Source organism: Oncorhynchus mykiss, chromosome 15 (assembly GCF_057628025.1).
Source record: "Oncorhynchus mykiss isolate SJ-2025 chromosome 15, ASM5762802v1, whole genome shotgun sequence".
Taxonomy (NCBI): domain Eukaryota; kingdom Metazoa; phylum Chordata; class Actinopteri; order Salmoniformes; family Salmonidae; genus Oncorhynchus; species Oncorhynchus mykiss.
The window spans coordinates 8,794,473-8,808,453 of record NC_143036.1 but is presented as its reverse complement, the minus strand read 5'-3'; the positions used below and the strand labels follow the sequence as shown (position 1 = coordinate 8,808,453).

At 44.0% G+C, this 13,981-nt stretch overlaps 1 protein-coding gene and 1 long non-coding RNA gene across 7 annotated transcripts in view; one reads left to right on the top strand and one right to left on the bottom strand.

The window, feature by feature from the left end:
* LOC149977374 (uncharacterized) overlaps nucleotides 1-13,981 on the bottom strand; it is a 934,188-nt gene that overhangs the window by 379,025 nt on the left and 541,182 nt on the right. The window lies entirely within an intron of this gene.
* The window catches only part of LOC110489549 (guanine nucleotide exchange factor VAV3), a 189,254-nt gene that overhangs the window by 27,411 nt on the left and 147,862 nt on the right, over nucleotides 1-13,981 (top strand). For all 6 annotated transcript variants that reach the window (XR_016486490.1, XR_016486491.1, XR_016486489.1 and 3 more), the window contains exon 2: nucleotides 8,046-8,162. Coding sequence is in view for 2 of the 6 variants with exons in the window: in XM_036945704.2 (XP_036801599.2) it covers nucleotides 8,046-8,162 (117 nt within the window). In the remaining 4 variants the exon portion in view is untranslated. The remainder of the gene's footprint in view (nucleotides 1-8,045; nucleotides 8,163-13,981) is intronic.

Below are 13,981 nucleotides of genomic sequence, written 5' to 3'. Positions count from 1 at the left end.
TTGAAACAAAGTTTAGTAGTAGATTTTCGGATTCCTTTCTCTGCATGTTGAACGAGTGGATTACTCAAATCGATGGCGCCAACTAAACTGACTTTTTGGGATATAAAGAAGGATTTTATCTAACAAAACAACACTACATGTTATAGCTGGGACCCTTTGGATGACAAATTAGAGGAAGATTTTCACAAAGCAAGTGAATATTTAATCGCTATTTGTGAATTTATGAAACCTTTGCCGGTGGAAAAATATTTTGATGTGGGGCGCCGTCCTCAACCAATCACATGGCATGTTTTTGCTGTAATAGCTACTGTAAATCGGACAGTGCAGTTAGATTAACAAGAATTTAAGCTTTCCACCAATATAAGACCCTTGTATGTACCTAAATGTTTAATATCCATTTCTATAATTATTTATTTTAATTGCGCGCCCTCCAGTTTCACAGGAAGTAGGTTAGCTAGCTTGGTAAAACATGGTTGGCAAATAGGCAACATTTTGGCTAGGTAGCTAAAGTGTACAGCCACCATTTTGTCTATATCAACATTACAATTATCACACTTTTGTATAAACAAATAATTTATGAAAGGATTGGATGTTGCATGCGAATTCAATTGCATTTGACTTTCTTTGTGCATCAGCAAAGATGATGATGTCACAATGCAAAAACTGTGTCAAAATTACTTTGTGTGACACAGGCTTTAGCCTTTACATTCCCATGGTCCATAGCCTGCTGTTATAGGCTTTACATTCCCATGGTCCATGGCCTTCTGTTACAGGCTTTACATTCCCATGGTCCTTGGCTTTACATTCCCATGGTCTGTGGCCTTCTGTTATAGGCTTTACATTCCCATGGTCCATAGCCTGCTGTTATAGGCTTTACATTCCCATGGTCCGTGGCTTTACATTCCCATGGTCTGTGGCCTGCTGTTATAGGCTTTACATTCCCATGGTCCGTGGCCTGCTGTTATAGGCTTTACATTCCCATGGTCCTTGGCTTTACAATCCCATGGTCTGTGGCCTTCTGTTATAGGCTTTACATTCCCATGGTCCATAGCCTGCTGTTATAGGCTTTACATTCCCATGGTCCGTGGCCTGCTGTTATGGGCTTTACATTCCCATGGTCCATGGCCTGCTGTTATAGGCTTTACATTCCAATGGTCCATGGCCTGCTGTCTTCCTCCTATAGTGTTTCACATGACGCCATTTCTTCGCGCCGGACACACAAATCTCAAGAGAGACCCAGAAGACACCGGAGGTGCGTCAGAGAGAGAGAGCATGCAGAGGTTGTGTCATTCATCGCTACAGTTAAATCAGTGTTGTATCTCTCTCGTCTATGTGTGCCGCTTCGAGCAGTCGCACGCCCGCCGGGAATACAACCTGATACAGTGGTGAAACGGAGCATTTCAGTTTCAATTCCAGACAAGTAGCACACAGAGTATGTCTGAAATGGCACCCTATTCCTTACATAGTACACTACTTTTGACCAAGGCCTGTATGGCTCTAGAGAAAAGTAGTGCACTATATTGCCAGCAGCATTCCACCCTGCATACCACTGCTGGCTTGCTTCTGAAGCTAAGCAGTGTTGTCCTGGTCAGTCCCTGGATGGGAGACCAGATGCTGCTGGAAGTGGTGTTGGAGGGCCAGTAGGAGGCACTCTTTCCTCTGGTCAAAAAAAATATCCCAATACCCCAGGGCAGTGATTGGGGACAATGCCCTGTGTAGGGTGCCGTCTTTCAGATGGGACGTTAAATGGGTGTCCTGACTCTCTGAGGGCATTAAAGATCCCATGGCACTTATTGTAAGAGTAGGGGTGTTAACCCCGGTATCCTGGCTAAATTCCCAATCTCACCCTCAAACCATCATGGTCACCTAATAATCCCCAGTTTACAATTGGCTCATTCATCCCCCTCCTCTCCCCTGTAACTATTCCCAGGTCGTTGCTGCAAATGAGAACGTGTTCTCAGTCAACTTACCTGGATAAATAAAATAAATAAATAAATATAGGTAATTTCAGATGCTCTCTCTTCCTGTTGGCTGGGCTGGCTTCTCTTTACTGTATGCGTATCAGATTGACTTGATTGACGGACAGAAAGAGAACAAGTCTATCAGGTCTCCAACACTAACCCTGGACAGCAGTCCTCTGCTTCCTCTGTGACAGAGTCGGCCATTTTACTGTCTGTTAATTGACACTCATTAACCAATAAGAGATGAGTTGAGTCTAACTCAGGTTGACTTGTGGGAGATCTAGAACCAAACAGAGTGGGATGTAATTAGCTGCTAGGCTAGGCTAGGCTAGGCAAGGCTACAGTGCACACTGGGGTTTTAAAAGACCCACTCACTGTATTGTTCGGAATACATAAGCAGAAAGAAATAGGATCCATATAATGGAGGCCAAGCACACTCCATCTCAACCAACTGAACAGAGCAATAACACATGACTTGAAAAGGGATGGTGACACTCTTTGTGTTATTTCTGCAGATGGTTTCTGCATGGTGCTGCAGATATGAAATGCTACACCATTATAGACTACAGTGCTGTGGTCATTTCTCTCTACCCTTGAGTCCTCCCTGGTCCTCCCCTCCCTACTCCGCAGGTGTAGACACGCTCATGCACACACAAACACACACACACACACACACACACACACACACACACACACACACACACACACACACACACACACACACACAAATGCACGCTTGGACACACACACACACACAAACATGCACTCTTGCACGCACTCACACACACGCACACACACACACACACACACACACACACACTCACACACACACTAACACAAGCCCATGGTTCCATTCTCCGCTGATACAGGATACAGTAAGTGGAATCGTCATTCCATAGCGAGAGATGTGTGAGTCTACACACACCAGTCAGTAGTGTAGATGAGAGCTCCTAATGCAGAAAACAGCCATGTGTGAAACCATCTCTGGACACTCCCTGCCACTTGTTAAAACCGTTCCCTTCTTTTTTTAAATTATTTTTTTATTTTATTTTTACCCCCTTTTTCTCCCCAATTTCGTAGTATCCAATTATTAGTAGTTACTATCTTGTCTCATTGCTACAACTCCCGTACTGGCTCGGGAGAGACGTCCTCCGATACACAACCCAACCAAGCCGCACTGCTTCTTAACACAGCGCGCATCCAACCCGGAAGCCAGCCGCACCAATGTGTCGGAGGAAACACTGTGCACCTGGCTACCTCGGTTAGTGTGCACTGCGCCCGGCCCGCCACAGGAGTCGCTGGTGCGCGATGAAACAAGGATATCCCTACCGGCCAAACCCTCCCTAACCCGGACGACGCTAGGCCAATTGTGCGTCGCCCCACGGACCTCCCAGTCGCGGCCGGCTGCAACAGAGCCTGGGCGCGAGCCTCTGGTGGCACAGCTAGCGCTGAGATGCAGTGCCCTAGAATACTGCGCCACCTGGGAGGCCCTTAGAACTGTTCCCTTCTTGACTCCCTGCACCCAGCCTGCTTCACCCCAGTGATACGGAGTTAGTGGGTTTCAGCCCATTGAGCCCAGTGGTACAGAGTTAGTGGGTTTCAGCCCATTGAGCCCAGTGGTACAGAGTTAGTGGGTTTCAGCCCATTGAGCCCAGTACTACGGAGTTAGTGGGTTTCAGCCCATTGAGCCCAGTGGTACAGAGTTAGTGGGTTTCAGCCCATTGAGCCCAGTGGTACAGAGTTAGTGGGTTTCAGCCCATTGAGCCCAGTACTACGGAGTTAGTGGGTTTCAGCCCATTGAGCCCAGTGGTACAGAGTTAGTGGGTTTCAGCCCATTGAGCCCAGTACTACAGAGTTAGTGGGTTTCAGCCCATTGAGCCCAGTACTACAGAGTTAGTGGGTCTCAGCCCATTGAGCCCAGTGGTACAGAGTTAGTGGGTTTCAGCCCATTGAGCCCAGTGCTACAGAGTTAGTGGGTCTCAGCCCATTGAGCCCAGTGGTACAGAGTTAGTGGGTTTCAGCCCAGTGGTACAGAGTTAGTGGGTTGCAGCCCATTGAGCACAGTGCTACAGAGTTAGTGGTTTTCAGATGCCTATCTGTGAGACTGCTGTATCCTTCAGATACCAAAGCTGGTTGCAGGGTCGCTCAGAAGACCCCGGCGGCCGTCTCCAGGATGTGTTGCTCAGATTAAAACGCCATGCATACAAGTATAAACATTCAACATTATTTACTAGTTGCCTGTCCTCTCTGCCTCTCTGTCTGTCTGCATGTCTGCCTGTCTCTCTGTCTGTCTGCCTGCCTCTTTGAATCTCTGCCTGTCTGTCTGTCTGTCTGTCTGTCTGTCTGTCTGTCTGTCTGTCTGTCTGTCTGTCTGTCTGTCTGTCTGTCTGTCTGTCTCTCTGCCTGTCTCTCTGCCTCTCTGCATGCCTCTCTGCCTGTCTGTCTACATGTCTCTCTGTCTGCCTCTCTACTTGTCTCTCTGTCAGACTTATCTGAGGTTTTCTAGTCCAAGGCCTTTCTTGTGAACTTGTCTGTAATGCATAATAAGATTTGGGTGGAACAGAATTTCATATTTGATGTTTGTTCCCATCGTCGTCTTCACAGACAGCTCTGATTCCGTGCCACAGTTACGGAGTAGAGCTAAATATGTGACGAGATGTTATGAATAAAGAAAGATGTCCTCTCTCGGTTGTTTGACCTGTATTCAGTTAGTTTATTTTAATAGTGTACCAGTGTTCTGTAACACAGACTCGGCTCCATTCATCATTGGCTGCATGTACTTTTGTTGAAGTGGAGTTACAGCATCACACAGACTCGGCTGCGCCGTTTTAAAAATGAGAGAGAGAACGGCTTTTCCTGTGAAATCCTGCTTGTTAAGTCAAAACTAAATGACAAAAAAAAAGTGAGCAACCAACCCCAAATGTTGCTGGTTCAAAACCCCAAGCTGGCAAATTTGCAGTTTAGGTCTTGAGCAAGGCAGTTAATCCCCAGCAACTACATAGATTAAGGCAGCCCCCCCCCCCCCCCCCATCCCACACCTGTCTGATTCAGAGGAGTTGGGTTAAATGCGAAAGACCCATTTCCGTTGAACACATTCAGTTGTAAAACTGACTAGGTATCCCCCTCTCTGAAGGGTTTCAAAAAAGAGCTCGTTAGAGCCTGCTTACTTGTTAAAGTCCTGCTGATTACGGAGTGTTTGTGAGGACTGATTTTTAACAGCCTGTTGATGTCATTTTAACAGCCTGTTGATGTCATTTTAACAACCTGTTGGTGTCATTTTAACAGCTTGTTGTGATGAAGTCTTGTGTTGGAGAACATCTCCATCAGCATATACCTTAACAGGACACCACAGATTTTAATGTTACTAAAGCAGCTGAAGGCTCTACTATGTCGATTGTTCGTTTTGGATATCCAATGTCGAGTGACTTAAATCCATAATTTGGCGACTATACTTGTAATATGAACACTCCTGCAATATTCAAAACAGCTTTTTGCGATCTACTTTCCTCAGACATTAATCAAATCAAATCAAATGTATTTATATAGCCATTCGTACATCAGCTGATATCTCAAAGTGCTGTACAGAAACCCAGCCTAAAACCCCAAACAGCAAGCAATGCAGGTGTAGAAGCACGGTGGCTAGGAAAAGCTCCCTAGAAAGGCCAAAACCTAGGAAGAAACCTAGAGAGGAACCAGGCTATGTGGGGTGGCCGGATGGAGATTATAACAGAACATGGCCAAGATGTTCAAATGTTCATAAATGACCCGTATGGTCAAATAATAATAATCACAGTAGTTGTCGAGGGTGCAGCAAGTCAGCACCTCAGGAGTAAATGTCAGTTGGCTTTTCATAGCCGATCATTCAGAGTATCTTTACCGCTCCTGTTGTCTCTAGAGAGTTGAAAACAGCAGGTCTGGGACAGGTAGCACGTCCAGTGAACAGGTCAGGGTTCCATAGCGGCAGGCAGAACAGTTGAAACTGGAGCAGCAGCACGGCCAGGTGGACTGGGGACAGCAAGGAGTCATCATGCCAGGTAGTCCTGAGGCATGGTCCTAAGGCTCAGGTCCTCCGTGAGAGAGAAATAAAGAGAGAAAGAGAGAATTAGAGAGAGCATACTTAAATTCACACAGGACACCGGATAAGACAGGAGAAGTACTCCAGATATAACAAACTGACTCTAGACCAACCAACACATAAACTTCTGCAGCATAAATACTGGAGGCTGAGACAGGAGGGGTCAGACGAGAATGTCTTGTTACTGATGAGGGAGCATTTCAGTTCAGACCTGGTTGGGAATATTTCAGTAACGACGGAGGTGTGCCATCAGCATCCTCCTATAAATCAGTCAATGAGGACAATATCCTCTCTTTTATCCAGGGTTTATCACAGAGTAGCTAACCCACTGAGTAGCTAACCCACAGAGTAGCTAACCCACTGAGTAGCTAACACACTGAGTAGCTAACCCACTGAGTAGCTAACCCACTGAGTAGCTAACCCACGGAGTAGCTAACACACTGAGTAGCTAACCCACTGAGTAGCTAACCCACAGAGTAGCTAACCCACTGAGTAGCTAACCCACTGAGTAGCTAACCCTTTGTGTAGCTAACCCACAGAGTAGCTAACCCACAGAGTAGCTAACCCACTGAGTAGCTAACCCACTGAGTAGCTAACCCTTTGTGTAGCTAACCCACAGAGTAGCTAACCCACTGAGTAGCTAACCCACTGAGTAGCTAACCCACAGAGTAGCTAACCCACTGAGTAGCTAACCCACTGAGTAGCTAACCCACTGAGTAGCTAACCCATTGTGTGTCAACCATGTTTTATGTCAGACAATTATGTTTAAACGGGCCTCCTCGTTTGTATCTGTCCCAGACACGGCACTCTGATCAAAAATGTTTAGATGATACTGAGTATGGTGGACACCTCTCCCAGCTTTTCAAAATCCTAAGACGTAGATAGCGTCCGTCGTGATTCGTGTCAGCGTTTTTTAGTTTTTCGAAAAACATTTATTCAGCCAACGTTTCGTGGCAGGGTTTGAGGCTGCTGACTCTGTTTATGTGTGGCTGTGAGATTGATGTGGTTTGGAAGAGACCCTGCCTGTCTATTGATCTTCATTAGGTTAATTACCCTACATGTGGGATGCGCACAAGGCAGAAACGTTTTGATGGGAGTCTTTACTTATTTGATTATGTCAGGATTCTGTCAGGATGTCTGCCTGCAGTTTTGGACAGACAATAGCTCTGTCCATTTTCAAACTCAGCAAAGAGTTTCTGGTCTTTGACTGTTTATACGTGACTGTGATTTTGGCATATACAACAATGGCAGTATGTGTATTGTCTAAGAGAATGAGAATGTTTTGAGTGGCAGCCAAGTTGAAGGAAGTGTAAACCAGATGTGAACCTCTTCTGGCTCTTGAACGTAGTTCAATGTAAACAGTTTGTGGCAAACGGTTCAGGACCAAACGGTTCAGGACCAAACGGTTCAGGACCAAACGGTTCAGGATCAAGCGGTTCAGGACCAAACGGTTCAGGACCAAATGGTTCAGGACCAGCGTTGAGAAGTAATAATAGTGAAATTTCAGTCTGAGGACTGTGGGATGGCTTCTAAAACATTGAATCGATGGGGTATTTCTCAAATCAGCTTACATTTCTGTCAAGACTTGAACAAATACACGTTTCATATGAGCTCATGCTATGCAATGACGCAAATCTGAATAAAATGTACAAATGTTACTTTGTGTGACTGTTGCTGTAGAGACTGAATGGTCATCACGTTATATTATCATTCAATTAGCCTTAAAACATGACCGGTTCAGTCGCCTGTTTACATCCTGTACAATGGATTAAAGTCAGCAATAAGGAAAGTGAGCAATAAGAGCAATAAGAAATCAACCTCTGCCTTTTATCGTCGAGCGTTCCAACTGCTTTTACCTCAAAATTAGTTCTTTTTTAATTTTTTTTTTCTTGGTAAGCCATTCTCATGAATTTTGTCATTGTTGTTGAGCAGCCCTCCCTCTCCTTTGTTTGCTGAAGCGAAGGCTCACCTGATACTCTAAAACATGTCTCCTTTTATTCCGTTTGTAGTTCCTGTGCTTGAGGAACATCCGGACGTTCCTCGCTGCGTGCTGTGAGACATTTGGCATGAAGAAGACTGAACTCTTTGAGGCCTTCGACTTGTTTGATGTGCGGGACTTTGGAAAGGTAAGAAACAGGACTTCTACGCTGTTTCATCGTGTGTGTGCAGTGCCTTCGGAAAGTATTCAGACCACATTACTTTTTACACATTTTGTTAGGTTACAGCCTTACTCTAAAATGGATTAAATTGTTTTTTCCCCCCTCATCAATCTATACACAATACCCCATAATGACAAAGCAAAAACAGGTTTTTAGACATTTTTCCTAATTCATGAGAAAACAAAACAGAAAGAACTTATTTACATAAATATTCAGACCCTTTGCTATGAGACGGGAAAATTGAGCTGATTGATCATCCTTGAGATGTTTCTACAACTTGATTGGAGTCTGAAAACGTTCCTAAAGCACTGTACATACCCTACTCCCTTCACATATTTATCTTTGGGGGGGGGGGGGGGGGGGGGGGGGGGTTCCCATCTCTCACGCTGGAATCATCATGTTATCTGTTGCCCAAATGGGAAACACCTTGAGAATTATAGTGCACACCACTACAACAAGGTTATGCAAGGAGCTTAGTGTACTCTGTAGTGGGCTGTTATAGGAGTATAATATACACCATCACCGACTGTATGAGAGAACCCACCACTGTTGGATCACTCGAAGAGAACAGTATTGAGCCGCTACAGTTGGCTGCTCTTCCTCTGTATGTGGACACCCTTTACCGCAACACTGTATGGTGAAAGCAGTTATCTTGACACATAGGACAAGGCATCAGTTTCCTCTCATTAAAACAAAAAAAACACTACAACGGTTTAGTTGTTATGGGGTGAAAAGCCTTGCTTTGCCTTGGTTCTTTATTGTGATTAGGACTCTTACAGCGCTGGTTCTGCTGCTAGTTTAATAAAGTCCATGTTGTTAGTATGTGGAAACAGTCCATGTTGTTAGCATGTGGGGACAGTCCATGTCGTTAGTATGTGGGGACAGTCCATGTCGTTAGTATGTGGGGACAGTCGATGTTGTTAGTATGTGGGGACAGTCCATGTTGTTAGTATGTGGGGACAGTCCATGTTGTTAGTATGTGGGGACAGTAGATGTTGTTAGTATGTGGGGACAGCGCTGGTTCTGCAGCTAGTTTAATAACGTTTATTTATACATCAGCAGGAAGGCAGGGAGTGAGGCTGGCTGTCCTCTGGGGTGGGAGGTGGCTGACAGACTGACAGGATGTTTGGCATTTTCTTCCTAGATGAGGATATGGGTCACACATTTTCATGCTTTTTGAGTGTGTGTGTGTGTGTGTGTGTGTGTGTGTGTGTGTGTGTGTGTGTGTGTGTGTGTGTGTGTGTGTGTGTGTGTGTGTGTGTGTGTGTGTGAGTGTGTGTGTGTGTGTGTGTGTGTGTGTGAGAGAGAGAGAGAGATGAAGAGACAGAGGGACGGACTGACTGACATAGTTTTTGTTTCTGTCTTTGCCTCCATGACTTTATAACGTCTGTCAGGCTCCAGGCAGAATAGTATGTGTTGCCTCTCTGATCAATAGGAACCCGTAGCCTGAATACCCAGATGGTTCCTGTGTAGAAACTCTACTAACCTTTGACCTCAAGGCATCCAGGAAGTTAATTATGTGGATACTGCAGGTTACTTCCAGAGTAAAGGAAACATGTGAGTGAGGGATACAAAGTGTATTGAAAGCAAGTGCTTCCAACCAGGTGTGGTACCTGAGCTAAATTAGCAATTAACATCCCATCATGCTTAAGGTCATGTAGTGTATAAATATGCTGAGCAGGCATTATGTTGGCTACCATGGTTGTGCCCCCATAGGATGACAATGCCTCCATCCACAGGGCACGAGTGGTCACTGAATGGTTTGATGAGCATAAATATGATATAAACCGTATGCCATGGCCGTCTTAAGTCACCAGAACTCAACCCAATTGATTCTGGAGCAGCTCCTGAGATTGCATTTTCTACTACTGTCAACAAAACACCAACTTACTAACTAACTAACGAATTCACTAACTAGCTAAGTATGTGGATCAACTAAATGGACTTTAGTAAAACCCCAAAATGATATAACCATTAGAAAACAGCTATACTAACTCACAATTTGTTTTCGATATGGGATTAGTAAAATATCGGGGACATTGGGCAGAATCCACATGGTTAAAGCCTTTAAGTGATGTCTCCTGGTATCGTGCTTGGTTGAGTTTAAGTCATTTATAATTAAAACACTGTCTGACTGCTGCCTGTCAAGAAGACACTATTTTCCCTCATACAAATCTCCAGAATATTCCAGCCATAAATCGACAGCTCCTTGTGGAATATCTACAAATATAGCTCTTCTTAATCCTTCTCACCAATCATCACTGTTTGTAGTTTTTAATATGTATGTTATTGTTATTTATTTTTTGATTCAAATGTTTGTTGTTTTTATCTTCCTCTGTGGTCATTCCACCCCATCCCCTCAACAGTCTTTACTCTGCCTCCACCCCATCCCCTCAACAGTCTTTACTCTGCCTCCACCCCATCCCCTCAACAGTCTTTACTCTGCCTCCACCCCATCCCCCTCAACAGTCTTTACTCTGCCTCCACCCCACCCCCTCAACAGTCTTTACTCTGCCTCCACCCCACCCCTTCAACAGTCTTTACTCTGCCTCCACCCCACCCCCTCAACAGTCTTTACTCTGCCTCCACCCCACCCCCTCAACAGTCTTTACTCTGCCTCCACCCCACCCCCCCAACAGTCTTTACGACGCCTCCACCCCACCCCCTCAACAGTCTTTACTCTGCCTCCACCCCACCCCCTCAACAGTCTTTACTCTGCCTCCACCCCACCCCCCCAACAGTCTTTGCGACGCCTCCACCCCACCCCCTCAACAGTCTTTGCGACGCCTCCACCCCACCCCTTCAACAGTCTTTACTCTGCCTCCACCCCACCCCCTCAACAGTCTTTACTCTGCCTCCACCCCACCCCCCCAACAGTCTTTGCGACGCCTCCACCCCACCCCCTCAACAGTCTTTATTCTGCCTCCACCCCATTGGACATTGATTTATTCATTTATTCAAGCTTAGGTCTAAGAGGCATGGAGAGGCGGCCTTTAGTTACTATGACCCCAGTGTCTGGAATAGCCTGCCAGAGAACCTGAGGGGGGCCGAAACTGTGGACATCTTTAAAAGCCCTCTATAAACAAGCCTTTTCACCTTTGGCTTAAGGTGCTTTTTAATCTTTCAGTTTTTATTGTTATTCTTTCGTTTTTTTTATCCTCTTATGTTTATTCTGTAGTAAATAATTCTGTGTTTGTTTTCATTGTTTTTATTCGTTTTTTTTTTTACTGTAAAGCACATTTGTACTACAGTTGTTATGGTGTATATAGTACTACAGTTGTTATAGTATATATGGTACTACGGTTGTTATGGTGTATATAGTACTACAGTTGTTATAGTGTATATAGTACTACAGTTGTTGTGGTGTATATAGTACTACAGTTGTTATAGTGTATATAGTAATACAGTTGTTATGGTGTATATAGTACTACAGTTGTTGTGGTGTATATAGTACTACAGTTGTTATAGTGTATATAGTACTACAGTTGTTATAGTGTATATAGTACTACAGTTGTTGTGGTGTATATAGTACTACAGTTATTGTCGTGTATATAGTACTACAGTTGTTATAGTGTATATAGTAATACAGTTGTTATGGTGTATATAGTACTACAGTTGTTATAGTGTATATAGTACTACAGTTATTGTGGTGTATATAGTACTACAGTTGTTGTGGTGTGGGTGTTTATAGTACTACAGTTGTTGTGGTGTGGGTGTATATAGTACTACAGTTGTTGTGGTGTGGGTGTATATAGTACTACAGTTGTTGTGGTGTGGGTGTATATAGTACTACAGTTTTTGTGGTGTGGGTGTATATAGTACTACAGTTGTTGTGGTGTGGGTGTATATAGTACTACAGTTGTTATAGCTATTTTACAGGTAACTGACAAAATACATGAAATGTCAAGTCTTAATAATATACTCTAGGGTCTAAGCCCTGTCTAAGCCCTGTCCAAGCCCTGTCCAAGCCCTGTCTAAGCCCTGTCTAAACCCTGTCTAAGCCCTGTCTAAGCCCTGTCTAAGCCCTGTCTAAACCCTGTCCAAGCCCTGTCTAATCCCTGTCCAAGCCATGTCCAAGCCCTGTCTAAGCCCTGTCTAAGCCCTGTCCAAGCCCTGTCTAAGCCCTGTCTAAGCCCTGTCTAAGCCCTGTCTAAGCCCTGTCTAAGCCCTGTCTAAGCCCTGTCCAAGCCCTGTCTAAATCCTGTCTAAGCCCTGTCTAAGCCCGGGGAATTGTTTTAAGAAGGTCATACCAAAAATAATTTTGTTATTTGATTTTGAATTTTAAGACACCCAAAAAATATTTGATATAAAATTGAATTTGACCTGACTGCTATTAGTCAATAGAAATGCATTGAAAAACAGATTCACTACATGGAACAACATGTCTGTCCTATATCAGAGAGATACAAGAAAGATCAGGAAACTATTATATATATATATTTTACATGTATTAACAGGTGTTTATGCCTGTTTTTTGGGACATGAAATATATAAATATATGCTAACTAGTTAATGTATTACATGAACTAGCTAATGACTAGCCCAATAGGCAAAATGCAGATGGTCAACCCCATGCTTCATCCTACTTGGGCCACAGGTCATAATGTTTATTGATAATATCTGATACTATGGACCATGCATAGGCTTAAACATATATTTTCTGTTTTTACCAACACGTTATTGTTCTGGAGGTGTAAAATGTATATTTTAGATGGTGTCAGCATCATTTAATTATCTTACATTTTTGGAGTAGAATGTTCTTCTAAAGTCACCAGAAACTGAGCTTCTCAGTCGTTCTACATAAAAATGTCTCCTGGGGGGGGGGGGGGGATTTTTATTGATTGGATTTTACACCCCTCCACCTCCTTGACTTTTTACCCCATTGCTAAAAAAAAAACTGTTCCCAGAGGAAACACTGTAGTGAGGTATTTATTTTCAGACAGATGCAGCAACCACAGCTGTAGACACTAGACTACAGTCTCCAGATAGACTAGACTACAGTCTTCAGATAGACTAGACTACAGTCTCCAGATAGACTAGACTACAGTCTTCAGATAGACTAGACTACAGTCTTCAGATAGACTAGACTACAGTCTTCAGATAGACTAGACTATAGTCTCCAGATAGACTAGACTATAGTCTCCAGATAGACTAGACTACAGTCTCCAGATAGACTAGACTACAGTCTTCAGATAGACTAGACTACAGTCTCCAGATAGACTAGACTACAGTCTCCAGATAGACTAGACTACAGTCTCCAGATAGACTAGACTACAGTCTCCAGATAGACTAGACTACAGTCTCCAGATAGACTAGACTATAGTCTCCAGATAGACTAGACTACAGTCTTCAGATAGACTAGACTACAGTCTCCAGATAGACTAGACTACAGTCTCCAGATAGACTAGACTACAGTCTTCAGATAGACTAGACTACAGTCTCCAGATAGACTAGACTACAGTCTTCAGATAGACTAGACTACAGTCTCCAGATAGACTAGACTACAGTCTCCAGATAGACTAGACTACAGTCTTCAGATAGACTAGACTACAGTCTTCAGATAGACTAGACTATAGTCTCCACATAGACTAGACTATAGTCTCCAGATAGACTAGACTATAGTCTCCAGATAGACTAGACTACAGTCTCCAGATAGACTAGACTATAGTCTCCAGATAGACTAGACTATAGTCTCCAGATAGACTAGACTACAGTCTCCAGATAGACTAGACTACAGTCTCCAGATAGACTAGACTACAGTCTCCAGATAGACTAGACTACAGTCT